The sequence below is a fragment of the Aquila chrysaetos genome, chromosome 6, assembly GCF_900496995.4.
Source record: "Aquila chrysaetos chrysaetos chromosome 6, bAquChr1.4, whole genome shotgun sequence".
Taxonomy (NCBI): domain Eukaryota; kingdom Metazoa; phylum Chordata; class Aves; order Accipitriformes; family Accipitridae; genus Aquila; species Aquila chrysaetos.
Window position 1 is genome coordinate 47,614,790 of NC_044009.1, and position 22,319 is coordinate 47,637,108.

Here is a 22,319-nt window from a genome sequence, read left to right on the forward strand (position 1 = left end):
CAGAGCTATAATTTGCATGTGAACTACATTCTTTTTTTAAAAAAATTTTTCTTTTTTTAAGGTTTGAAAGGGTTACATAGGAAAGCTAGAAGAAAGCCTGTCTGAGATGTTGTTCAAGGCAGAGAGAGAGAATGAGGAAGAATGTTGAGGAAATTATAAGGCTATAAGCTTGACACTTATAACATGCAAATAAAGAGAAGATATTCTGAAGGGCAATGAGGAGCCAGTATGGGTTCAATAATATTAGAACAGCAGATAGCAGCATGAATTTTAATGATGAAGATCCTTCACAACTATAACCTTCTTATACTTTATAATTAATTATTAGAATTATACCTTGATCCTTCATTCAGAGCCTTAAACAACAGACTTCTATCCCTGGCCAGAAGCCTTTTGACTTTACTGGGTTGTATTTTGGCTATATCTGTCAGGGTAATCAGATTGCACTGTCATGTTTTCACTGCTTTGGTCTAATGTTTCTTTTCCAGCTCAAGAAAAAGAGAGATGTAAGTCAACACTGCAGGAGGCAGGGGGAAGCAACAAGCATTGAGCTTCAGACTGGGTATCTAATATGGAATGGGAAGGAAATCACTGACAAAAACATGGTGATCCTGGGATACTGTTTATGTGTTTTCAGAGAGGGAATTTTTGGAATATTTGTGCTGCTGTCATGAAAGCTAAAAGCAAAGTCAGACAGAAAATATGTTCTAATGGAAGGAGCCTAATCTATGAAGCTGCTGGTTTCTGTAGTTGAGACATGTTGAATATTTCAAATGACATTTTTTAACCTGTCTTCTGAAAGGTAGTTTCCTGACATCTGCAATACAGCCTGAAACTTGACCATTATTCCTTAAACTATGACCATCAAAGTCATAGGTATTTATCAAGGGTAATACCTGTATTCTACCATACACCTTATTTGTTGGGACAAATGACCTATTTTATCCATCCTCTTTCAGAAGCCATTCTGTTCAGCTACAGATGAGTGGTGAACAAAACTATTCTCTTGACTGACCTCTATTTACAGTCTGATAAAAGAAGACTATTGTATTTTATCCATTACCAATTTCTCCTAAAAGTCTGTACTTTTACTCTTGCAAAGTTCTGCAGTGTAGTGGTAGCCAGAGACTGGTCATGGTCTCTGAAGCATTTTCAAAATACTTTAGAGATAAAATCATTCTGACTTAGAGAGTGCCAATCTTCATTGCAAGAGAACTGAAAATCTGCTCTAGGTTACTGTCAGTGGTGTTGTCCACTGAAAGGTTGAAGCATTTTGGACTATCACTTGTGACAGAGATCTATGTCCTTCTTCCCTGGTGAAAGTTGGCAGGTAAATCTGAGAAGTCAGTATTTGCACTTGTGAGTATTTAAATTAATTATTAGGGACTTAAAAGTAGAGAATGTAATGTTTTGCTTTTTCTGGTTTTATAGAAGACTGAGAACAGAAGACTTAGGAAAGATTTTATTGTGGCAGCTATATTTACTGCTGCCTCCAAACATCTTCTTGACATGTCTTTGTAGGCTGAGGCTTTTGTGAGTTAGAAACTGCACTGATGAAGGTGATCTGTGCCTTCTTACTAAAGATGAATCAAAAGTAGATGTCCAAGATGAATTCTCAGTATTTGTCCATTGTCTTTTTTGTTGGCTTAATGGCTTACTCTGGCTAGCTATCTCAGTATAGAGAACTGAAACTGTTTTTTTCCTTCTGAGAAATGTCCAGAAAACAGTGGAAGTCTCTGTAGATCCTTTGGTTTGGTCACCCTACTGGATATGTGTTAGGAAGTTATTGAGGAAAAAATGGGGTTCAGTGTGTAGATGAAACCTTTATCTCCATTTCCATCTCTGCCATCTCCATAAGGGCAGTTGCATGAATTCACAGGCTGAAAAGAATGAAACTGGGGTTATCTAACCTCCTCCTACCCTTGAAAAAGGCCCAGAGAAACAATCCAGCCCTAATTGCTTCTGGACAGTGGAGAAGGTACAGTGATTGCTGAGAAAAACTATCATCTGGGTTGTTACTTGTAAAGTGAATATTTGCATTAGGAAATGGAAACAGTTTAGATTAATAATATGACAAATATAATAATTAATAGATGATATAAAGTAATAATTTCATACACAATATAACAATAAAGTTTTTATAGAATATGTAATAAAATAAATTAATATAGAATATGAAATGATATTTGAATAACATGTTGCTACTACTTTCCTGTCTTATAATGTGAATGTTTTGCTCTGTTGTTGAGTTTAACAGCCAAAGTCTGTAGTTAAAGTGGTGCAAATCAAGACCATGTTCAGCCTTGTTGCTGATACTATAGCGGAGCACAGAATTTGGGCAAACACATCCAAGCAGGAAAGGGGGTGCTGAGCACAGGGAAACCTTGGGGGCTTAAATTTGACAAAGTAGTTTTGCAAAGGGGAGTAGTGTGATGAACCAAACACCTCCTTGCCAGAAATGTGCTGGTTCTGGCAGGGTGCATGGATTTGGCCCACTATTTGTGGGAGATGGGAAACAGGCCAAAGAAATACGAGGGTAACAAAAAGATGTAACCAGAGGTTGGTTACAGTCCTCTTTGCTGCTGTTAGCAGCCTGCTTATCAGTGCCAGAGCTGAGGCCAAGGCTATTTATGTTTAGGCAGATAAATACATTTTTTTTCATTGAGTTCTGGATTTGGGCAAACAGACTCCCATTAAAACACAAAACCAGACTTGCTTTCAGGGGTTACACTTCTATGCAAAACTTTACACCTAACATCTGTGAGGATGAAGACTTTCTTGTTCTCCTGCTTCCTCCCTGCTTCACTGTGAATGCCCTGGAGCGACATTATAAGACCTCACCATCTGCTCTCTGACAATAGTCTTCTCTCTTTCTATTTAAGAAACCAGAAATTCCAACCACTTGGTGGTTATTTGGGTTTCCTGTGGGACCTAGGAGTTTCAGCCAGCTCCTTTTGGACAAAAAGCTGATTTAATTCCCACTACAGTGAAAATATAGGAAGAAATAATAAAAACAGTGACTAGCAAATGAACAGATTTGGAGCAAAGTTTCAAAGGAGCTGGTTAAATAGATATATAAAAAGTTGCCTAGGTGTGTGTGCCTGCATAGGACAGCAAAAAATGTTAATGATAGTAAGCCTTACTTGCCTTTCACAAGAACAAGCACGTTTTTTTTTATTTATTTAATAAACTGAGTCAAGAATATGTCATCAACTAATAAATAACTTTAAACATTACCATGTTTGAACTAGAAGACAGCTGGCACAAAGAAACAATTACACAGCCATTGGGATTTAACTGACAAAAGATTTCCATAAGTAATTACGCTCTGTGAGTGTGAGAGGAAAGAAAGATTGCCCTTTAAAGGGGATAATGCCTTGATATTTTCCTCATGCCCTTTTACTGTAAAGCTAATAACATACACAAACTGAAGTGACCCTGTATGTTACAGGCAATAAGGGATCTCTTCCTATTCCAGGTCTTCCAGTTCTTCCACATGCAAATACTTCCAGCTATCTTAGTGGTCAGTCTGAACATGTAGTACTTACAGGATCGGGCTCTTAGGTTAGCAGATACATAGAATTTCTTTCTGTGCTTAATGCCATCTGGGTACACAGAATGGGCTACTCCATTTCCTTTTGTCCCTGACCCCTCTTTTTTCACCTTATGTTTCAAATTATTTAATTTAAAGACTACTAATTTTGACTGACAGGTCGAGCTTAGCATCCACATAAGTAAAAGATGAGTCAGGTCTCTTTCTCACGCTGAAGTTGAGTCCAGAAATGTCATTAAAAGTAATAGTTTTACTGGCAGCCTAAGACAGTTCTGACAAATAAGAGGCAGAATTTAGGTGCTAATCATGTTATGGTTGACTTTTACATGTAATAGAATCAGAGACTCGTAGAATCATTTATGTTGGAAAAGGCCTTTAAGATCATCCAGTGCAACTGTAAACCTAATGCAAGATACACAAAGTAGAAAATTTAATGCGTAAAGGTCTCTGGTGCAACGTGTGTGGCTACAAAAGTGTAGTAATTAAAGCAGGACTTACGGGTCTGGCACAGCATTCCTACCCACCCTTCAGAGCATTCGCAGATGTTTGGACCTATACATTCTCCACCGTTCAGACATTTCTGCAGGCAAACAGCTGAAGAGATTGACATGAAACAAGTGAGAAGATGTACATGATATATCTGGATGTTCAAGAGCTGTCTGAAAGGTGACCTGCTAGGTTTTATCCCCTATGGTTAATTTCTAAAGAAGTGAATGTGTTCTATTCATCAGATACTCGGTGTTCAGGGTTCTTTGATATTTGCTTCTTAAGAAATTTATCTTTGATGACTTTCTGCTAGGACCTTTGATATTTTAATGCTCAGCTCACCATCAGTTAAGAATACTCTCCATATGATATATTCATATGTGTTATATGCATATTATGTGTTCCATGTTATAAATAAATAGATTCTCATAGTAAAGTTTGATATGTATACTGCATATATTATTTCTTCAGAGATCCTGAAAGAGTGAATGCATGTTTTGGTTTATAAGTGTGAGACACACAGAATTCCTTCAGAATTTCTGAATAAATGATTAATATTATAATTTCAAAACACTTCTCCTGAAATTATATTTACTATCAGGACCCAAAGGGTAAAAAGCCAATATTTTAATCTGGTTTACATACAGTATGTCATCTTGATTATAAATTTATTCAGTTTATCTGTCAACATCATGGTAATGAATAGCCACGTAAGGAAAAATATTCCTTGAAAATATTTTAGGTTGAGAGGTTTTTTTTTAATTACATTTTTATGTAACTGTAGTCAGATCTGGTAGAGTTACAGAGTAAGAACACATCATCCTCCAAATTATGCACCAAAATGTATCTGGTGACCTTGAGAGTATATCAGTTTGGAAGGCTTTATAGCAGGCTTTAAATAGTTCTGTATTTTGAAATATATGGCATTTCTCCGTAAAATATAACAAAATATGTGAAGTTGTTAAAACATAAAATCAATGCTTCAACTTTAATACTATAAAAATGAATTTCCATAACAAGATGTATAACAGACAGCTGCATGAAGCAGAACCAGGGTTCCCCTACACAGCTTTTTTCCTTTGCAAGCATCAAATCTTTATAGCATTTTGTACTACCTGTACTTAAAACTGTTTCTCCTCAACCTGCTGAAGTAGCAAAACAGATTCTATTCACCACATTGTTTTTTAATATTAAAAGAAGATTACAATTGATGTTGACTGGCCTAAGTAACAATAATCTGTTTGATGGGAAGTAGAGGTGCTTACGTTTATTACAGTGCTTTCCCCTCCAACCAGATGGGCAGTCGCAGACATCTGGGCGTACACATTTCCCTCCGTTCATGCACATGGGATCACAGACACCTGCAGATACATCGCAAAGGAAGAACATGGTAGATGGGAAATGAGGGAAGACTTTACCAGAGACTTACTTGCTGCCTTTCAGAAGGTTCAACTGCTTGTAATTACAAACCAGAAAAGTAATTTGGATTTGAGAATCTGAAACACAGAGGCTTGATAGCTGCCATAAATCCTTCTGGAAAATGCTGTGCCTTGTGTGGAAGCTCTTTTGGGGAAGCTCCAGTCAGAGCTGCCTCACCAGAAAAACGAGAGAGGCATTAATATTACAATGATTCTCGGAAAAACAAGTAAGATATTTTCTGTGGCAGCTGTGGACAGACCGAATACTTGTTAGAACTTTCACTTCCTGATTGGAAAACATGTTCTCAGATGTTCATTTGGATAAGAAAAGACTTGAAGAGGATAGATTGTTTTCACAAAATTTTGGGAATGTTTTTGCATTCAACTAAGCTTAAAGACTAAATTGGTCTATTCCTCCATTGCCTTTTCACGCCATTTGTTGAAAAGTACTTACCTTTTTACTTTATTCTTTCATATAAATAAGATGTGAAAGCTAAGTCGTTCTTTCAACCACAGGAACCAGATGATTTTTTTTGTTAGATTTCATTAGAAATCTAATCGCTAATTTTTGTGTCTCAGATTAAGCCTTGTATTTATTAATATTGTTGTTTTACAACAACCAACAGTAAAATCTCACTGTTCTGGCAAGTCAGACATCTGCAGTTTGATATAGGTAGATGCCATAGGCAGATACCCAAAGTCTTCATCTCCTGTTTCTCCTTGCCTGTTACGATAAGTGTAGGAAGGACCCATCAGAGGCAGTGTAGTTTAGAAACATGGCAGTGCTGGTATGGTGGGAGTGGGAATGATCTGCCTTTTACATGGAAGAAGGCATTTGATAACTGGGTGAAAGACAATAAAACCATGTTACATAGCAAGTGGTCGGACTGGAATATGAGAGTCAAATCAGGGGGAATCTGACAATGAAGGTTTGAGAACACATTTGTGTCAAATGCCTCCTGCTGTGTTTAAAGCTTTGTAGACACAATGGGATTTCCCAGTGACTCATTACCAACAAGGGTAATCAGCATCAGTCCTCCCTGCCTGCCCAGCCGGGTGGCTGTTGAACACCCAGCTCTTCCTCAGCAGGGAGCAGGCTACTTGCTTCTGCAGGCACCGAGGGGGCTGACAGCTAAAATGTAGCATTACAGTGCCTTTTATTAGCCTTAAGGTTGTGATGTCTTTTGGCACATCAGCAGTAAGAACAGAACTTGAATACTAATGCTGTAGCAATTCTGATTTTGAAGTCATCACGATGTACAGGACTCTGAAACTACCACAACCCCCGCTCAGACCTTTACTGTAGAAGGTGGAATCCTGCAAAGAGCCTCAAAATAGGAATGATTACTAAAAAATAGCATGCAAAAATACAGCAACTGTTATTTGATGGGAGAATAACCTTCTGTTCCTCTCTTAGGTATGATCAGGCTTTTTTAGATAGGTGGATTTAAATTCCCTAATTATTGCTCTGATGTATTGAAATATTGTTTTTGTGGCTTTTTGTGTCCTGGTCTATTCCTTCAGTGCAGATGCTGCTGCACTGGAAGGTTTTAGCACTACATTGCTGCTCTTGGTTGGCGGCTACATTTGCATTTTGTTCTGTGCGAAGCCTCCTGGATCCCTCAGCATAGTGACCTGCCCTCAGGCAGGTCAGACTTAGCCACGTTTATAAGGGCTGCTTGAATCCAAGCCCTTAAATTGTTGTCCTCTTTTTCCTTCTTTCTCCACCTCTCCTGATCCACGCTATAATCTTGGCCTCTGCTTACTAAGGCTAACACGGATCTAGAGTTCTTGCTGAACTATCAAAAAGTGCTGCAACCACTAGTTAAAACCTAGAAGAGTTCAAAGTGCTGTGGCAACCATAACTCTGAAAACCTTTTTCTCTCCCCTTTGATCTCACGTCTCCAATAATGGACTTCTGACCTACAATCTTATGTTGTGTTGTATTTGACTTCCCGTTTCAAGTATAAAACAGCTCAAATATATTCAGAATTTAGAAAAGATGACCTCAAACCATAAAATTTGGTTCTAGATTTCAAATGACCTTATGCTTTGTAATATTCACAGACCATGGTGTCCCCAGTGCTAACCTGCTGTCCCAAAATCAGTTGAAAATCTAGAGATTTGATTTTGAGATCATGTGAAACTTGGACAATGTCTTCCTCCTACCCCTTAAAAACTAAAGCCAAGAAAAATTAACTAGAAGCACAGTAGCACTTGTTCAAATTGGTATTTCTCTTTTTTTTTTTTTTATTTTTCCCTTACATTCCCTGTGTATTTTTAACCTTATACACACAATGACATTCTAAGATATTTCTGGTTGTTTTGTACTGATAGCAGATTTTTTTTAAATTGTAGAACAACAGACTCTTCCTTCAATTACAGAGAGTCAAACTAGTGTGCTCTTTCATTACCTTTAAGTTTTCAGTTTTTGTATAACTGAACTTGTTCCAGCTCAATTTGCGTTGTAATTCAGCAAAACTTCAAGCAACAGGTGAGGTCCAGTCTTGGTCTGAGTAAAACATATCCGTTCACACTGACTTTCAACTTAGGATCTGTTTCTCCCTTTGTTCATCTTCCTTACAAATGAACAAGTAACTATGAAAATATAGCATGAACTTCCTTTCTGTTATTTATTGCTTGTGGCATCTCTCACTTCGGTGATAAATCCAAAGGAGTTCAATTCAAAGTGAACTAAGGAAAGTACCAAACCTGTTCTGTGCTAGAGGGGCACTTCTGCCTGCCTGCTCTCCGGGGCAGGTGATACTTTCTTTTCTTGCTAGGGAATTCATGAGCACCTTTATGTAAACGAAGGCAGTGCTCTCTCTCCCCTTTTCCTGTCTGACATCTCCACCTTGGTCTCCCTTTCTTTAACTTTCTTAAATACAATTCCATCTCAATACCCATCAGGCAGACTTCAACATTTCTTGATGATAACTAGTTCGGATCTTTTCTAGTCCCACTCCTTGGCCTCTGTGGAGGAGCTCCAATTTCAAAATAGCAAACAAAAATGTTACAGCCTCTCACAGGAAAACTAAATAAATTATCAGACAGTAGGAGAGCAAATCGAATAACTGTAATCCTCCCAGGCACTGGCATGACTTTGAAAAGACTCACATTTCTTTTTTTCCCCTCCCCTTAAAAAAGGCCTGGCATCTTTACCCCAAAACAACAGTGGTTTGGTAGGCTTTCCACCTGCCTTGAGTACTAGCCCTAATGACATGGATATAAACTCATTCGTGTCTTCCCTTTGTTGCAGTTTTGTAGGGTATATCACTGGGGGTAGGGAGAGTCCTGTGCTGTCAACACATCCTGGTTGCAAGCTTGCTGGCAGTCAGTAAGTATCACTAAAGCCTTAATCCCATTCCCTTTGCTGTCACCGTTGACATTTCCATGCTCTTCAGTAAGAACCGAAGCACAGAATTTCATATGCAATAGGGTTACTTAATTCTATAATGTGCCACAATTCTATAAGGCCACTGTTTAACTCTAGAAAGGACTTCCATGATCTTATGTTTTCCAAAACCGGTTAGATGAGGTAAGCCTTTGTTGAAGGTGATAACCCAGGTTAAAGAAAAAGCATGATTACATGTTGTATTTCAGGTGAGGGGAGATTTTGATAAGATAATAAGCAGTTGCAGGTGTTAAGATAAAACATAGGTGTTGCGCCTAACATCATACAAAATGTATGCAATTTTCTGTGCGCTGACAGGCATTCACAAGTTACTAAGTTTTCTGTTTTATGTAGCAGCTATTTCTCTTTGATGGCTTTAATACATTTTGACCTTACAATCACTTAAGATTTCCTGTGACCCTTTGCATAGCTTATCCCCTCTAGGCTGACTTGACCCAGTGAAGTGCTTCTTGCAACTCTTTTTATCAACTTCCGTGGAGCTCCATAGTTCAACTGTTCAGGCCTAACATCTTTAAGGTAGTCAGACCTCCTGCTTCGTCAGCCAAAGGGAAGAATTTTCCTGCAAAATAAATATTTCCAGAGAGTACTAAAATTCTAAGAAAAAAGCCAACCAACACCTTAAATGTGTGTACACTCAGGTAGGTCCTCCTGGTGTAAGTAGCACCAGCGATGAACACCTACAATTCCAGTGCCTTCCTTTGCCTGCCTTTCTTGCCATTGATTTACAGTAACAGTTCTCCTAAAACTTACACAGTATTAAGCAAAATATCCCTGCTATGCAAAGCCAAAAGGGATTGGAGGCAAGGTTAAGCACTGAGCATGCTTTGTGGGACTGCATATACTAGAAGCAACTGAGAGTAATCTCTTGTTCTAACAAACAGTAACAATATTAGCCAGCAGTATCTGCTCATTAGTTTACAATGATTAAAAGAAGCCAGATATTTCCTTCAGACCGCCACTGCTTCTGTGGCTTAGCAGACAAAAACTTTTCAAATTGAACCTAAGCCACCTTTTGATGCAAGTACCCCATTACACCTTTTCTCGCTAGAAGTAGATAATAATAAGTAGTAAAAAGCTTGCAATTTTGTCAAAATAAGACAGTCTTCATCAGCACCTTCATAAAGTCAAAACAGTCAGAATATTAAATTAGGCTCCTAAAATCTTGGCAGAAAGGGATCCTCTGCAATGTTTCAGGAATACGCCTTGCTGCAGCTGAACATCCACGTCCTTTCCTGACAATGAGACTTCACAGACTATTTCTTTCTGAATCAAAAATTACCTGTCATGACGTATCCTGAGCCGTGCTGCTGATGAGGAGACAGGGCATCATGCTGCAGTGCTGATTAGAAGATGTAGTTTTCAAGACAACTTTTCTTTTCTTTTTTTTTTTTTTTTTATATGCCCTGTAGAAGCTGAGAAAATTGACCTGCTTCTAGATGCTTTCTTTGGATGGAGGAGAGAAAATAGCCTCAAGCAGTAACATCTGCGTGGGCCAGCTAAGGTAATGCATCAGGCTATAGCTTACTGACAAAGAACACAGAAATGCGGCCAAAAGAACACCTACTGGTAGATACATACTTCAACGTATCCTTTAAGTCACCATCCCTGTGCTGTCATTTATATGTGATTCACAGGCACTGCTTTTATTTCTCACTGCTGTTGGTTTTGGACTGACTTCTCTGTGGGTCTAGTGCATATTTCCACTTGCTCTCTCTATTGCTCTTTTGAGGAGCAGGAAGCTTGATCAGTCGCAGTTTTGGCTTTTGTATGTGTACATGTTTTAATGTTTGTTTTCTCCTTTCTGCTTAGTGGTTATCTTGATTTGGTGTGACATTCTCAAAAACAAAGAGCTGTAGCTGGGGAGATATGACACAGTAGGGACACAGAGCATGGGACAGATTTAAAAATAACACCGACTGGTCTTGTCAGGAAATACAGATGACTGAACTCAAGCTGAGAACAAACATGAATCCAGTAGATGTGAATGCAGAGGGCTTTTGTGTTAAAACTGGCACTTCTAGTCCTTTTCCAATGTTTATAGGTAATATATGTCACCTATTGATAAAGCCAGGGAGAAGGTCTGCGCCAGGAATGGGACAATCTTGAGGCTACAGCCTTTAAATGCAGTGATGTTGCTGATCTTTTTTATAAGATGAGATCTGGAGGGTCAGGTCAGCAGTTTCATGAAACAGCACAATTCAATTGATCGACTGGAAAGAAGGTTGCCCATCTCTCTGGGTGCATTATGCATCCCAGCAGCACTGCTCAAATGAAACATTATCCTGACTGCAGTAAGGAAACAATTGTTTGGATGCTTCTAGGCTCCAAATAAAGGTTTGATCTTGCTGAATGATCTTTAATCCTTTGAAAGAAAGAATCACAAAATGGGTGTGTTCTGGCCAAAAAAGGTGTTTCTAACACGGGGCACCATTGCTTGGATTCTACTGCCCTGACACTAGCAGAAACTAGTTGAGGTAAAAAGTGTCATTCTCCCCTTTAAAGGGTATAACTGATGCTCAACAGATCATTAGTGAGATGGATGTACCAATATATCTGCTGGTGTGAAGGTCCCAAATGCACATAGCTCTGAAAAACGTTATGGATTCGGGACACGAGCAATTTCTGGTCCTTTTTTTTCTATTTCCAAGGGCAGTAAGGAACTAGTTTTGCCCGTGCTGAGTTTTAGGCACGTATGTTGTTCCAGAGCTTGATTTTCTCTGGAATTCCTCGTCTATGTTGATTTGTATTTGGAAATAAAGAAAAAACCTTCTCTTCAAGCTCTATCAGAGTAACCTCGGATGTGTGATCCACTGAATGTCAGTAATTATAGCCACAGATTAAATTTTAAGAAGGAATACTTGTCTTGTAATAAAATGGTTTACAATTTTTGTGCAAGGTTCTTCTGAAATTTGGATCCTTATCCCTATCAAGCTACCAATCATTTTGAGGTTTGCTCATCCCTATTTCTTGCTTCATGTATCTCTGACAGAGATGCAAAGCACTTCTTCAATAAATTACCTTTCTGAATAGTAAAAATAATCTGGTAGAAACCTCTGAGGGATGCAGTGCGGGAGAACAAATTACTACAAGACACAGAGGGAGCTGTAAATGTAATTGTGATGGGTGTGGTGACAGTTTGCATTTATTATATATTCACTTTACCACACAGCTCTAGCAATATGAGTTAGTTTGCATGACCTAGCACACATTTCAGAAGAAAAAATGGTCTGAAAAATTGTAGACCATATAGATAGCAGTGCAATGCCAGTGCTTTGCCTAATTATGTCTGATCTTCATTCTGATGTGTTCTCTGATATACCTATGGGGCCTTTTAGGGATCTTAATGCAGAAAATAAATCTAATTTAGCTATTAGTTCAGGAAAAATGGGAAAAATAATTAATACTCTATGGTAAAACTACTGAGATGCTAGACTAAACTCCGAGTGTCAGTGTGTGATGTACTGCATTCTTGTTTGCTGTCATGTCACTCTCATCAGATGATAACATTTTCTGTCAGTTGAAGAGGATCCTGATCTCTCCACCTTGACCTCCAGAAGATTCCCTGGTAGTGTGCAATAGGCAAGACTCTTAAACCTCAGGAAGCTCTGGAAACCAATGAGGGATTGTCACTCCAGTACAGATAGGGACTGTCCACTCTCCTTGGACTGAAACGTTTCTCCCTCTAGGTCTCCTGATCTTCATTTTGCCTATTGTCTCTTGTCAGGTGAAACTCCTTCTAGAGATACAGTGGTATGATGTTTGGATAGCTGCAAAATATTTCAGCATCTTTCAGAACGAAAGCCACTATAAACAAAATAAGCTTGTGCAGGTGCACATTTATCCATTTGGGGAATATTCTGCTAGGAACTGTCAGATTTTGAGATCCTTAGCAAAATCTTTTTCTCATTTGCTGATTGGTTTTAGTCTGATTGCAACACTATTAATTTGAAAGAGACTATAGCTATAATTTATTCTCATCTTTGCAACTGTTAGTATATAATTAATGTGGGGAATTGTAAAGTATACTCTCAGCACAGCTTATATTCCCATCTTGTTAGGGTCTTGGGTTTGGTAACATTTTCTCTTCATTGAAGAATGCTCTGTGTTTTATTAGGTCAGTGAACCATTGCAGCATGTGTATAAATTGTTCTGTTGAGCTGCTTTCTTGTCATGCCTGAATAAGAAGTGAAAGAGGATTCTCATATACATTGTTTTCCTCTGTTGATTGTTTTTGCAGCTTCTGTGCTTGTGGTGTGACCTGCCATTTAGGCACATTTTCATTGCGCTGAGTGGGCTAAGCCATCACCTATGCTTGATGCAATTTGGTTTATTTTCGTCTATACAAAGAAAAAAGGGACATTCAGGCAGAGTAGCTGAAGAGAATCGCAGTGGCACAGGAGACACAGTCTCGAGCCAAGAAGAAGACCAGCCACAGGCCACTGTGGTACGGCTGATAACCCAGCCGAAGAGCAAGGACCTCAGGTGGGAGCTCAGTCAGGGGCTTCAGAAGGGGACTGGTGTCTGCATTGGCACTGCACTAATCTGTTAGTCGTCCTGTTGTCATCTGTCTCAGAAAGTAAGCTAAGGCTTACTGGGGAATCGGTGCTGGAGAGGATTGTCTTGCCAATGTCTTTTTGTGGATAAAGAGACAATGTTAATCTCCAGAATTGTCTGTCCTCTGGGTTTTCAAGTGGTCTCTTTTTTAAGAGACATTTTAAAAAGATGTGAAAATATTTTAAAGTATTGTTTCTTAAATCAGTTAGTGGAAAAAAGCACTTACCCTCACACAGAAGCCTACTGCAAAGAGAAATGCAGTAATTCAGCAATCCCTGTTCTTTTACTTTAAGTATGCGTTTACATACAGCAGCAGATCTGACACATTTCTTTAGTGCCTTTAAGATACAAATAAAGAAATACTGGCTCAAAACCTAGATTTTCTACTCTAGTAAAATTCATGCTGCAGTCTGTGAATGTTTTGCTTATGGAATGAATAAAAATTTAATAAGGCTTTTGGGCTTATTTAGGATATATATTCAGTTCTTACACAGATATATTCTCGTTCTCTTTCTGCAAAATAAATTTAGACAACTGCATGTGCTCAAAACCCCTGTTAAAATAAATGCATCAGCTACATATATATGAACAAAATGTAGCTTTTAAGAAAGGCCAACTAATGGTTTTGTACAAATCCTTACTAAGAGTGAGCAGAGAGGAGCACTGCTCTGAGAGCAGACCACAAACCGGGTTGTACCTCAAGTCACTCTCTCCCATTTGGCTCTCTCCCTTTCTCCGGGAAGTCAGAGCTCTTCCCGCTCCCCTCAGGCAAGACGCATGGATCATGTTGTGTTCAGCGGAATGGGAAAGACAGTAGTAGCCCTGATTGGTTTTAATTCGTCTTCTGTTGTATTTCCTGCCTAAGGAAGGAAGATGACATCCAATATGAACGTATTCTGTTACACGGGCTGGAAAATCAAGTAAGAACTGAGACCAGTGTTTCCTTTTCCTGTGTCTCCAGACTGTGTACCAACCAGTCAATAAACAAACCTTTCTGCTTCTGTCACAAAACTAATGCTTTTAGCAGTAAGTTACAAGTCTCTCTGCTATGAGCAGCTGTTTACTTATTTCCAAACACCCACTACCTGAGGATATTGGCCATCCAGAAATCTTGGACAAATAGTTGTTGCCTTTAAGCACATCCTTGACATACGAAAAGCAAGTCTAACGCAAATGATTCCTCCATCCATTTAGATGAGATACATGGATTGTTCCCTGCTCAGTTGTGTGGGAGGGTATGCTGGGCCTCTGGTTTGCAAACTGGCTGATATTAGATAGCTTGAGTCAATCTGCCTACTCAGTGAAGATATTCCAGGGAATATATCACCTGTTGTCAGGATGTTAACTCAGTGGAATTATAATTTGTTGAGCAGTAAAACTTCCTGCTTATGGAGCTGGCAAGGCAGTAATCTACAGAAACATAACACAGAGAGGCTGGAATATGGGAAATCAGTGACTTTCATAATATGACATTGCTTAGCAAAAAGCTGCCTTTGAAACTCAGTGTTCATATTTCCAATTAGTTTGCCTCTAGCTCTCATGCAAGTAAAGTCCTCATGGTACTGGGAAGGAAAAAGAGAGGGGGAGGGAAGAGGAGCAAGCAGAGCTGGAAGAATGAGCGTGAGTTATATTGTGCACTGTGTATTGGCTATAAATCCTGCCTGGAGGAATTACTGAAATGGAGAAATAGTTATCTACTAACTTTGAGCTCCAGTGTGCAAAGCCCTAATGTCAGTGCGATGATTTATGTGATACAAAGTCGGCAGGATTTAGCCTGACACGATAAAATAGATGCATGCAGAAACATGGTCTCTGTTTTAAACCATATGTAAACTCCAGCTAGCTGGCTGCCAGACGAGTGGCAAGAAGGTACGGTGCCAAAAGAGAGACGGAGGTCAGGCTGCAGGTGTGCTTGGTGTTCTGGAGAAGGGAGGAGGAGGAAGTTCAGTGCTGTTCTTCTGTGACCTTTGCTTGCTGATGAGCTCCAGAGGGAGCTGTGGCTTGCCTTTTTGCTCAGAGATGACCTCACTAGAAGCAGACAGCGGTGGAGAAGGGATAAACGTGTGGTCCCATGAATTTCTCTTTTTCTCCCCTTCTCTTCACCCCAACCCTTCACAAGAAATCTCAGCTTCTATTAACTTTCCTTTTTTAAAGAGTCATTTCTAAAGCAGTCCTATGAAAATACAAGTAGTAAATAAATGAAATCTAATCCATTTTCTTTGTTTATCATTTTTGTAAGTATGTAGTAGAAAGCAGTGTGAACACTCCTTTAAAGCCTCATGAACAGGAATGATATCCCAGGATTGTTACAGCTGTGCATTTTTTCAAAAGGGAATTTAAAACCACGAACAAATAGCTTTTCTCTGGTATTAACAGGGAGTATGTTTGTTTGATGCAAAGTCGATCTGGAAATATATTTTATTTTGAGGTACTGCCAGCATTTGCCTCTTTCCGCTCAACAAGACTGATTATACTGAAAACACTGCGTAGCAAGTGAGGATACAAGGTTGTACAATTGCTGAGGCATAACCATACATTTCACTGTCAGCTCTGACACCCACTCGTCCTGGGTGTGGGTGTCTGGTTTGCATAATCACTAGGCAGTTATTTATCAGTAAACACACCAGGCAAAGCCTTATATTTCAGCTGGCAGCCAATCAGAGCTGGTTGATTTACACATTTTTTTGAGGTGATGTTTATTTACCTACAAAACAAACACAGACTTTCAGGCTGAATGCCTTTCTCCGTACACTAAGGAATCAAAGAAGAGTAATTCCGAATGGCAAAGATGTGGTGCTGCCACTCTGTCCTGCATGGTTTTGGCTGTCAGGCAAAGAGTATTAGAAATGCCAAACTGTACAGGGAAGGAAGTGAAGATCCTAAGGCATGTTGCTATATATTCAGAATGAACCAAGAGAGTATTTGGGTTCAGTTAGGAAATAACCTGTCTTTGGCTGCCATGGCTTTTAGTTTTAATTATCTCCTTCAGTTGAGAATCTGAAGCTGCCAAAAGTAAACAGAAGCTTTTGTTTCTCTGTCCACACAGGTGAGATACTAAGGAACGAGAAATGCCTAAAAGCAGTGGAAACAATGCCAAAATATCCAAGGGGTAAGTGACAAAAAACCTGATTAGACTTATTTTTATCTTTGCCTCTGAACACTGTTCCTACCTAAAAAAACCTTCATAAAGCTGATATCATGACAAATATGCAATTTGTTTAGAGTATGTGAATTCTTTATTCTGTTATTTCAATTATGGATATTAAGGTGCCTTTTTATGATATTTGTTAAGATGTAAGAAATAATCATGAGCATTAACTACTGGAGAAACAGACACCCACAGTTATTATTATTCTTATTTTGTTGACTCATCACAAGAACAAATGTCTGTCCCACTTGGCCGTCTGCTACTTACATCTGAGTTGCAAGACACTTGGGTTGACACATTAGGAACAACCCTAATGTGTGAATTATCTCCAGGGTGGGCATCCAAATTCTTCTGGCTTCCCTGACTTCACGTAACTCCATCAAAGGGGTCATCCAGAAGTGTGTTATGGTACCATGAGCCTAGAAACTGTAGCATCCTTACTGTAATCAGGGCTGTGCATGGCAGGGAATTTTCCCCTTGCCCTAACTCTGTGTTGGAGCACATTAAATCTGAAATCTAAGGGTTTACTGGTGCAATTCATATCATTACTAGTAGGTTTCAGAGGTAAGTGTGCAAAAACTGTGTACTGCTGTGTATAAACAATGACAAAATTGAAAAGACTGCCAATTTCAAGCATTCACTACATGTTTGGAAAGGTAATATTTTTGTTCAGATCACTGTTTCTGAAAAGGCTGTTTCTCAGTTTTTATGGTTCATGGGAAATTTCCCAAACCCACAAATATTTTCCCAAACTAAAGATCAAGAACTTGAGGCTGCCCTGCATGTAATACATGAGTGGGAAACTTCTTCAGACTTGTCTTTATTAGTCTTAAATTTACTCACTCTGTCTTGATAGGTTTTATTAGGCAGGTAATAAATCCACCCAAAATTTCTAAGATTAGAGACTCAGTGTAAGTACATAGTAAAGCCGATTTGCTGTCAGAGGTTTTTGAAACTGTACTACAAGCATAAAGGACTTCAGGACACTGAAAACTCATATTCAGAGAGTGAAGAACAATTAAAATAACAATAAAACCCCTCACAAGCAATTGTTTTTCTCAGAATTGTCCCACTCCTCATTTTGTCTAAGCCATCTGTACATTTCTCAGCGTGGGGTAACCTGGCAGCAACAGGTTAGACACCACCGAGCTGTGATTTGGGCCACATGTTCACCTCTGGCAGTTCCTCTGAAAATGTGGTACATTGTCCTGGTGATTTGCAAATGGGAGCTGTTGTAGTATTGAACTTCCAGTAAACTTTGTATCTAATTACAGTTTTGCTATTGTCATGTATGTATTTCTTTTCCTTACTCTTTGTGTAAGGATATTACAACTCTGCGCAACTCAGGGCACAGCTGGGTTACGTGGGGTCCTTAAAGGCAAACAGAAAAGAGGCTCAAATCCAGAGAAAATCCTCTCTGTAAAGTAGTAATCTACTGTTTTTTTCTGATTCCTTCTTGCCATACCCTTCCCAGGAAGGTTAGCAGAAGCACTGCATGGATCGTCTCCCAGCTGGGTTTCTGAGCGCTCAGGCACGCAGCCCATGGGGCTGGTCTCACCTCTGCAGAGTCAGCGGGCCAAGCAGCTGCAGGATTATAGAAATTAATTTGATAAATGTATAAATACATATATATACTGCTAGTGACACTGCAAATGAGACAGAATGAGCTACATGGTATATTAGCTCTTTTTGGAACATCAAGTGGATGTTGTGGTACATTTTACGTTTTATTTAAGAAATAGGCGTTGGGTAGTGGAACTTCTTCGTGCTAGGAATTTATTTTCCACTCTTTCATTTGTCTATGTGTAAATGAGTTAGGAACATGTGTCTATGTATATACTCCTAGCCTTTAAGTTTATGCCACATACGTCAGTTGATCCACCATTCAGGTCGATGCCTGACTGAGAATGGGATGAAATCGTGCCTAAAAAAAGATATGAAATGCCTTTCGCATTTGAACTCTGAGGTGTACGGTACTGAGAGCAGCCTCCAGCTGATAGGAGCACTAGTTTTCTCCATTTTGTTTGGGGGGGAAGGTTTGCAGAGGTCAGCTGAGACTCACTTCTGCTGTGTGCCCTGCAGTCCTTTGCTCCAGAGGAGCAGAGAAATCTGGATTCTCTGGCAGAGGAGAGAGAAGCTATTTCATATGACAACAATGAGAAGACATACAGCTCTAATACCAACTGCTTGTTATGAAAAGCTTGTGAATAACCTACTTCTTTCTATGGATCGTGGTACCTGTCCCATGTGCAGTTGATTTTAAGCAAGAAAAAAGAAACATTAGTCAACATTTTTTACCTGTGAACAGTCAGTGGCCAGTAAGAGTAAGCAAACAGTAGTATTTGCCTTCTAGTTAATTGTGTTTCTCTTCATTCATCACAAACACAGGCCCTTCATTTAAGTTTTTGTAACACTAGGCTAAATAGAGTAGACTATATAGTGGTTATTGAAGTAGAATGGAGGCCAAGATTGGACCGAACAAAAATAATTTCATCATATCAGAAAGCTTTTTTGCAAAAGATTATGCCAAGATGGGCAACAAAACCTCATAAACTCCTTGCAAGTGGAAAGAAACATGCGGTGCGTTGGTAGCAGTTGGAGAATTTGGGGGAGTGCTTTGCTAGACTGTCATCATGATCACCTCTTTTTCCTTTGATCTGTCTGGAGATGTGGTACTATGTTTAAAGCTGGAAACAGCACTTTTCTAATGTTCTCTAACTTCAAAAACAAGATGCCAAACATAAGGTTTTTTCCTCCTTTCTTCCCTTCAGCTTGTTCCTGCCAGAACAGACTATTCAATTGTGTACTTTGCAGCCAGGCAGAACTGTGCATCGTGATTCTCCCTGCTGAAGGAGGGGAGAATCTCTAGTATGGGGATTGAGAGGGCTTTTGTTGCTGGAAGGAATTTTTTACTAGCTTTTTTTCTCTGTGTGTGAGAGACATAAAGTGCTCTGGAAATGTACAGATTCTTCCTGCCAAGAATGGTTGTTTTCACAGCTCCCCTTTTGCCAATTTCAAACTGGTTAAGAGAAAAAAAAAAAAAAAAATCACATACATATCCTAAACTCCCTGGGTGACAGATATTGTTGAGCAATAGAGTCTGTAAAAGTGCCAAAATAACCTATTTCCCCAGAAGAATAGAAGAATCGAATATGAATTCCGATGCTAAGGTGAAGAGGGAGTTTTCAGTGAGAAGAACAAAGGCAAGGATGAAGTGTTATTAATCAACTGTCTTAATTAAGCTAGAAGTATGACGTTCTAATATTTTTAAGGATCTCAGTCAGCTGCTCTGCCTTTGGCTTTAATTTTTTCCCCAAAAAGTCTTTAATGCAAAATAATTAATTCATCTCCAAATATGAGTGTTACTCATTCTGAACGCATGAAATATTTAGAGATGATTCTAGCAAGACGTTGTACTCCCAACATTGACTTGACTTAATGCTATTCTAATTAACAAGTTGGTTTTAGACATAACGTAGTGCTATATGTGTTCTGATAGAAATATAGGAGATCACGGCAGAAATCCAGACTAAATATTCTGTTGAACATGCACAAAAAAGAGAAAAACTGTTTATGAGTCAGGGAATGTTGGAAAGCAAAGGGAAGTTTGTCACTTACTTTTCTGACACCTTCTTCCAGTGTAGCCCTCAGTACAGGAACACACATTGGTTCGAACACAGTGACCACCGTTCTTACAAGGGGGAACGCAAACAGCTAGTGAAAGGAAAGCAAAAATTTTGTGCACGAAAATCACACAGGGGATCAACGTTGCCTAGATATAGGCTCTTTATTTAGGTGCCTGTGTTGGGACACCAGTCTGCAGAGGGTTTTTTCTTTAGTTGGGGTAGGGAAGGTGTGTCTCCAAAGGGTGATGTGGGCAGATGCCTAGCTGGAGGTCCTGATTCTCTCTTGTTTGGGGAAAGAATGTGGGACATGACACTTAGCACCTAAGAGTCTCTTTTAGATACCTGCAGTTAAGTGGTGAGAATATTCCCGAGAACCTCCTAGGTTTTTAACTCTCTAGCTAAAGGGCTTCTTCAAGGGCTTCTGCCCTTGAAATAGATCAGTGTTTGATACTTGCTAACTTGGTTTTGGTGCTATTTCTTCCCCCTTTCTCAACGAAGCAGAAGGAAGGGCTTTGCTTTTCTTCAGCATCCATCCACTATCTCCCTATATCACTTCCATATCCCACAAATGTGGATATTTATTTTCAAGTTTTAGTTCTGTCTAAACCATAACACTTAAGGATAAAAATTCCAAATCACCTAGATGTTGAAAATCACCTTCCATGTTGAACCTCAAGAGAAAGATCATCAAATTACAGAGTCTGTATCATTTTCACTCTCTCCTTCACCCCCAACATCACAAAAACAAAGAGCTTCCAGCAAGCTCCATTTGCAATTAGATTTTTGTGTGTGAATCATTCACTTGCAAAAATATGCATTGGGATTGCATTCATCTAGGAACTCCAGGGAAACAAAAGAGAGAGAGAAAGAGAAAAGAACTTTTAATATTGAAATAGTTCAGGTTTGGTAATGAGAGTCTATTTATACTCCCAGATTCAGGAGGGGTTATTAGAGCCATGCTCAAAAAAATGAAAAGCAAGTGGTATATGCACAGGGGTCTTCCAGCTATTTGAGCCCTATAACATAAGTTCCTCTCTCCTGTCTATTCTGCCTGAGCTAATGGGTAGTTAAAGTATTCATTAGTTTGATTTCTGCAGCACAAAGTGAGCAAGAAGCCCAAGATACTGCTAGCCACAGTTTAGAGCTCCCCCCTTCAGGACAGGGGTTTGAAATCAGGTCCTGCTCTGTGTCAGGCAGAGCAATATTTGATCACATCTTTGAGCAGGGATTTGAAGAAATCCTATACAAGTCTCCCATCCACAACACTCTAGGATGGTCAAGTAGGTGATATTGTGAGCCCCATTTGAAGATAAAATTATCATCTGGCTCTGAAACGCAGTATAGTACACACTGTAGAGTATGCAAAATGAACAAAGTAGAGCCATGCTTTAACATTTAATTGAATAGTTGCTAATTAGCGATATCACTGACTTCAGATAGTTTTAGATTAATTGTTTAGTTATCATTAATACCATCATAAATAAATGCTTACTCCTTCACAATACCATTAAGAACAATATAATGTGGATTTACAACAGACTATAACATCAAAGGAGCACACAGGGAGTTATGACAAGGAAAGTCTCTGGATACACTTCATGGGGGGGCAGGTAATGATATAGGCTGCTGTTTATCAAGATGATCCTTTATCAAGATGATAAATAGAACTTTCTTACCTCTCTGGCACTGTGGCCCGTAGAAACCATAAGGACATGTACACATATTTGGCCGTACACAGATCCCTCCATTCAAGCACACAGGATTGCACACAGCTGTATGTGAATATAACATAACTCATTGAATCTCATAAAATTTTGAATTTTTTTAGAATGTGCACTCTTTTGCTGCTGCACATGTCATTACAATAAACATTTCCAGTAATATTGTGATAAATTTCGCACAATCCTTGCTGGTCAGTTGTGCCGCGGCATTTATTCATTGTCGACACAGTGGGATCATTTCAGTGGTGTTTTAGCATAGCTTGGGGGATGAAATAAAACATAATTTAATAGTTTATTTCTGATGTCTTCCTTTGATTTGCACAGTTCATTTGCTTCCACTCTAGTATCCTCACCAAACACAATCCCAAGGTAGTAAAACGTAGTCACATTGTATACAG

The 22,319-nt window shown here is 39.1% G+C and overlaps 1 protein-coding gene and 1 long non-coding RNA gene across 2 annotated transcripts in view; one reads left to right on the forward strand and one right to left on the reverse strand.

The window, feature by feature from the left end:
* LOC115343179 (von Willebrand factor D and EGF domain-containing protein-like) overlaps nucleotides 1–22,319 on the reverse strand; it is a 190,295-nt gene that overhangs the window by 13,886 nt on the left and 154,090 nt on the right. The window contains exons 24-27 of the mRNA XM_030018811.1: nucleotides 21,877–21,972; nucleotides 20,193–20,288; nucleotides 5,305–5,400; nucleotides 4,052–4,147 (exon numbers count right to left, since the gene is read on the reverse strand). Of these exons, the coding sequence (XP_029874671.1) occupies nucleotides 4,052–4,147; nucleotides 5,305–5,400; nucleotides 20,193–20,288; nucleotides 21,877–21,972 (384 nt within the window). The remainder of the gene's footprint in view (nucleotides 1–4,051; nucleotides 4,148–5,304; nucleotides 5,401–20,192; nucleotides 20,289–21,876; nucleotides 21,973–22,319) is intronic.
* LOC115343180 overlaps nucleotides 16,468–22,319 on the forward strand; it is a 39,734-nt gene continuing 33,882 nt past the window's right edge. The window contains exon 1 of the long non-coding RNA XR_003924018.1: nucleotides 16,468–16,535. This is a non-coding gene — a long non-coding RNA (uncharacterized LOC115343180). The remainder of the gene's footprint in view (nucleotides 16,536–22,319) is intronic.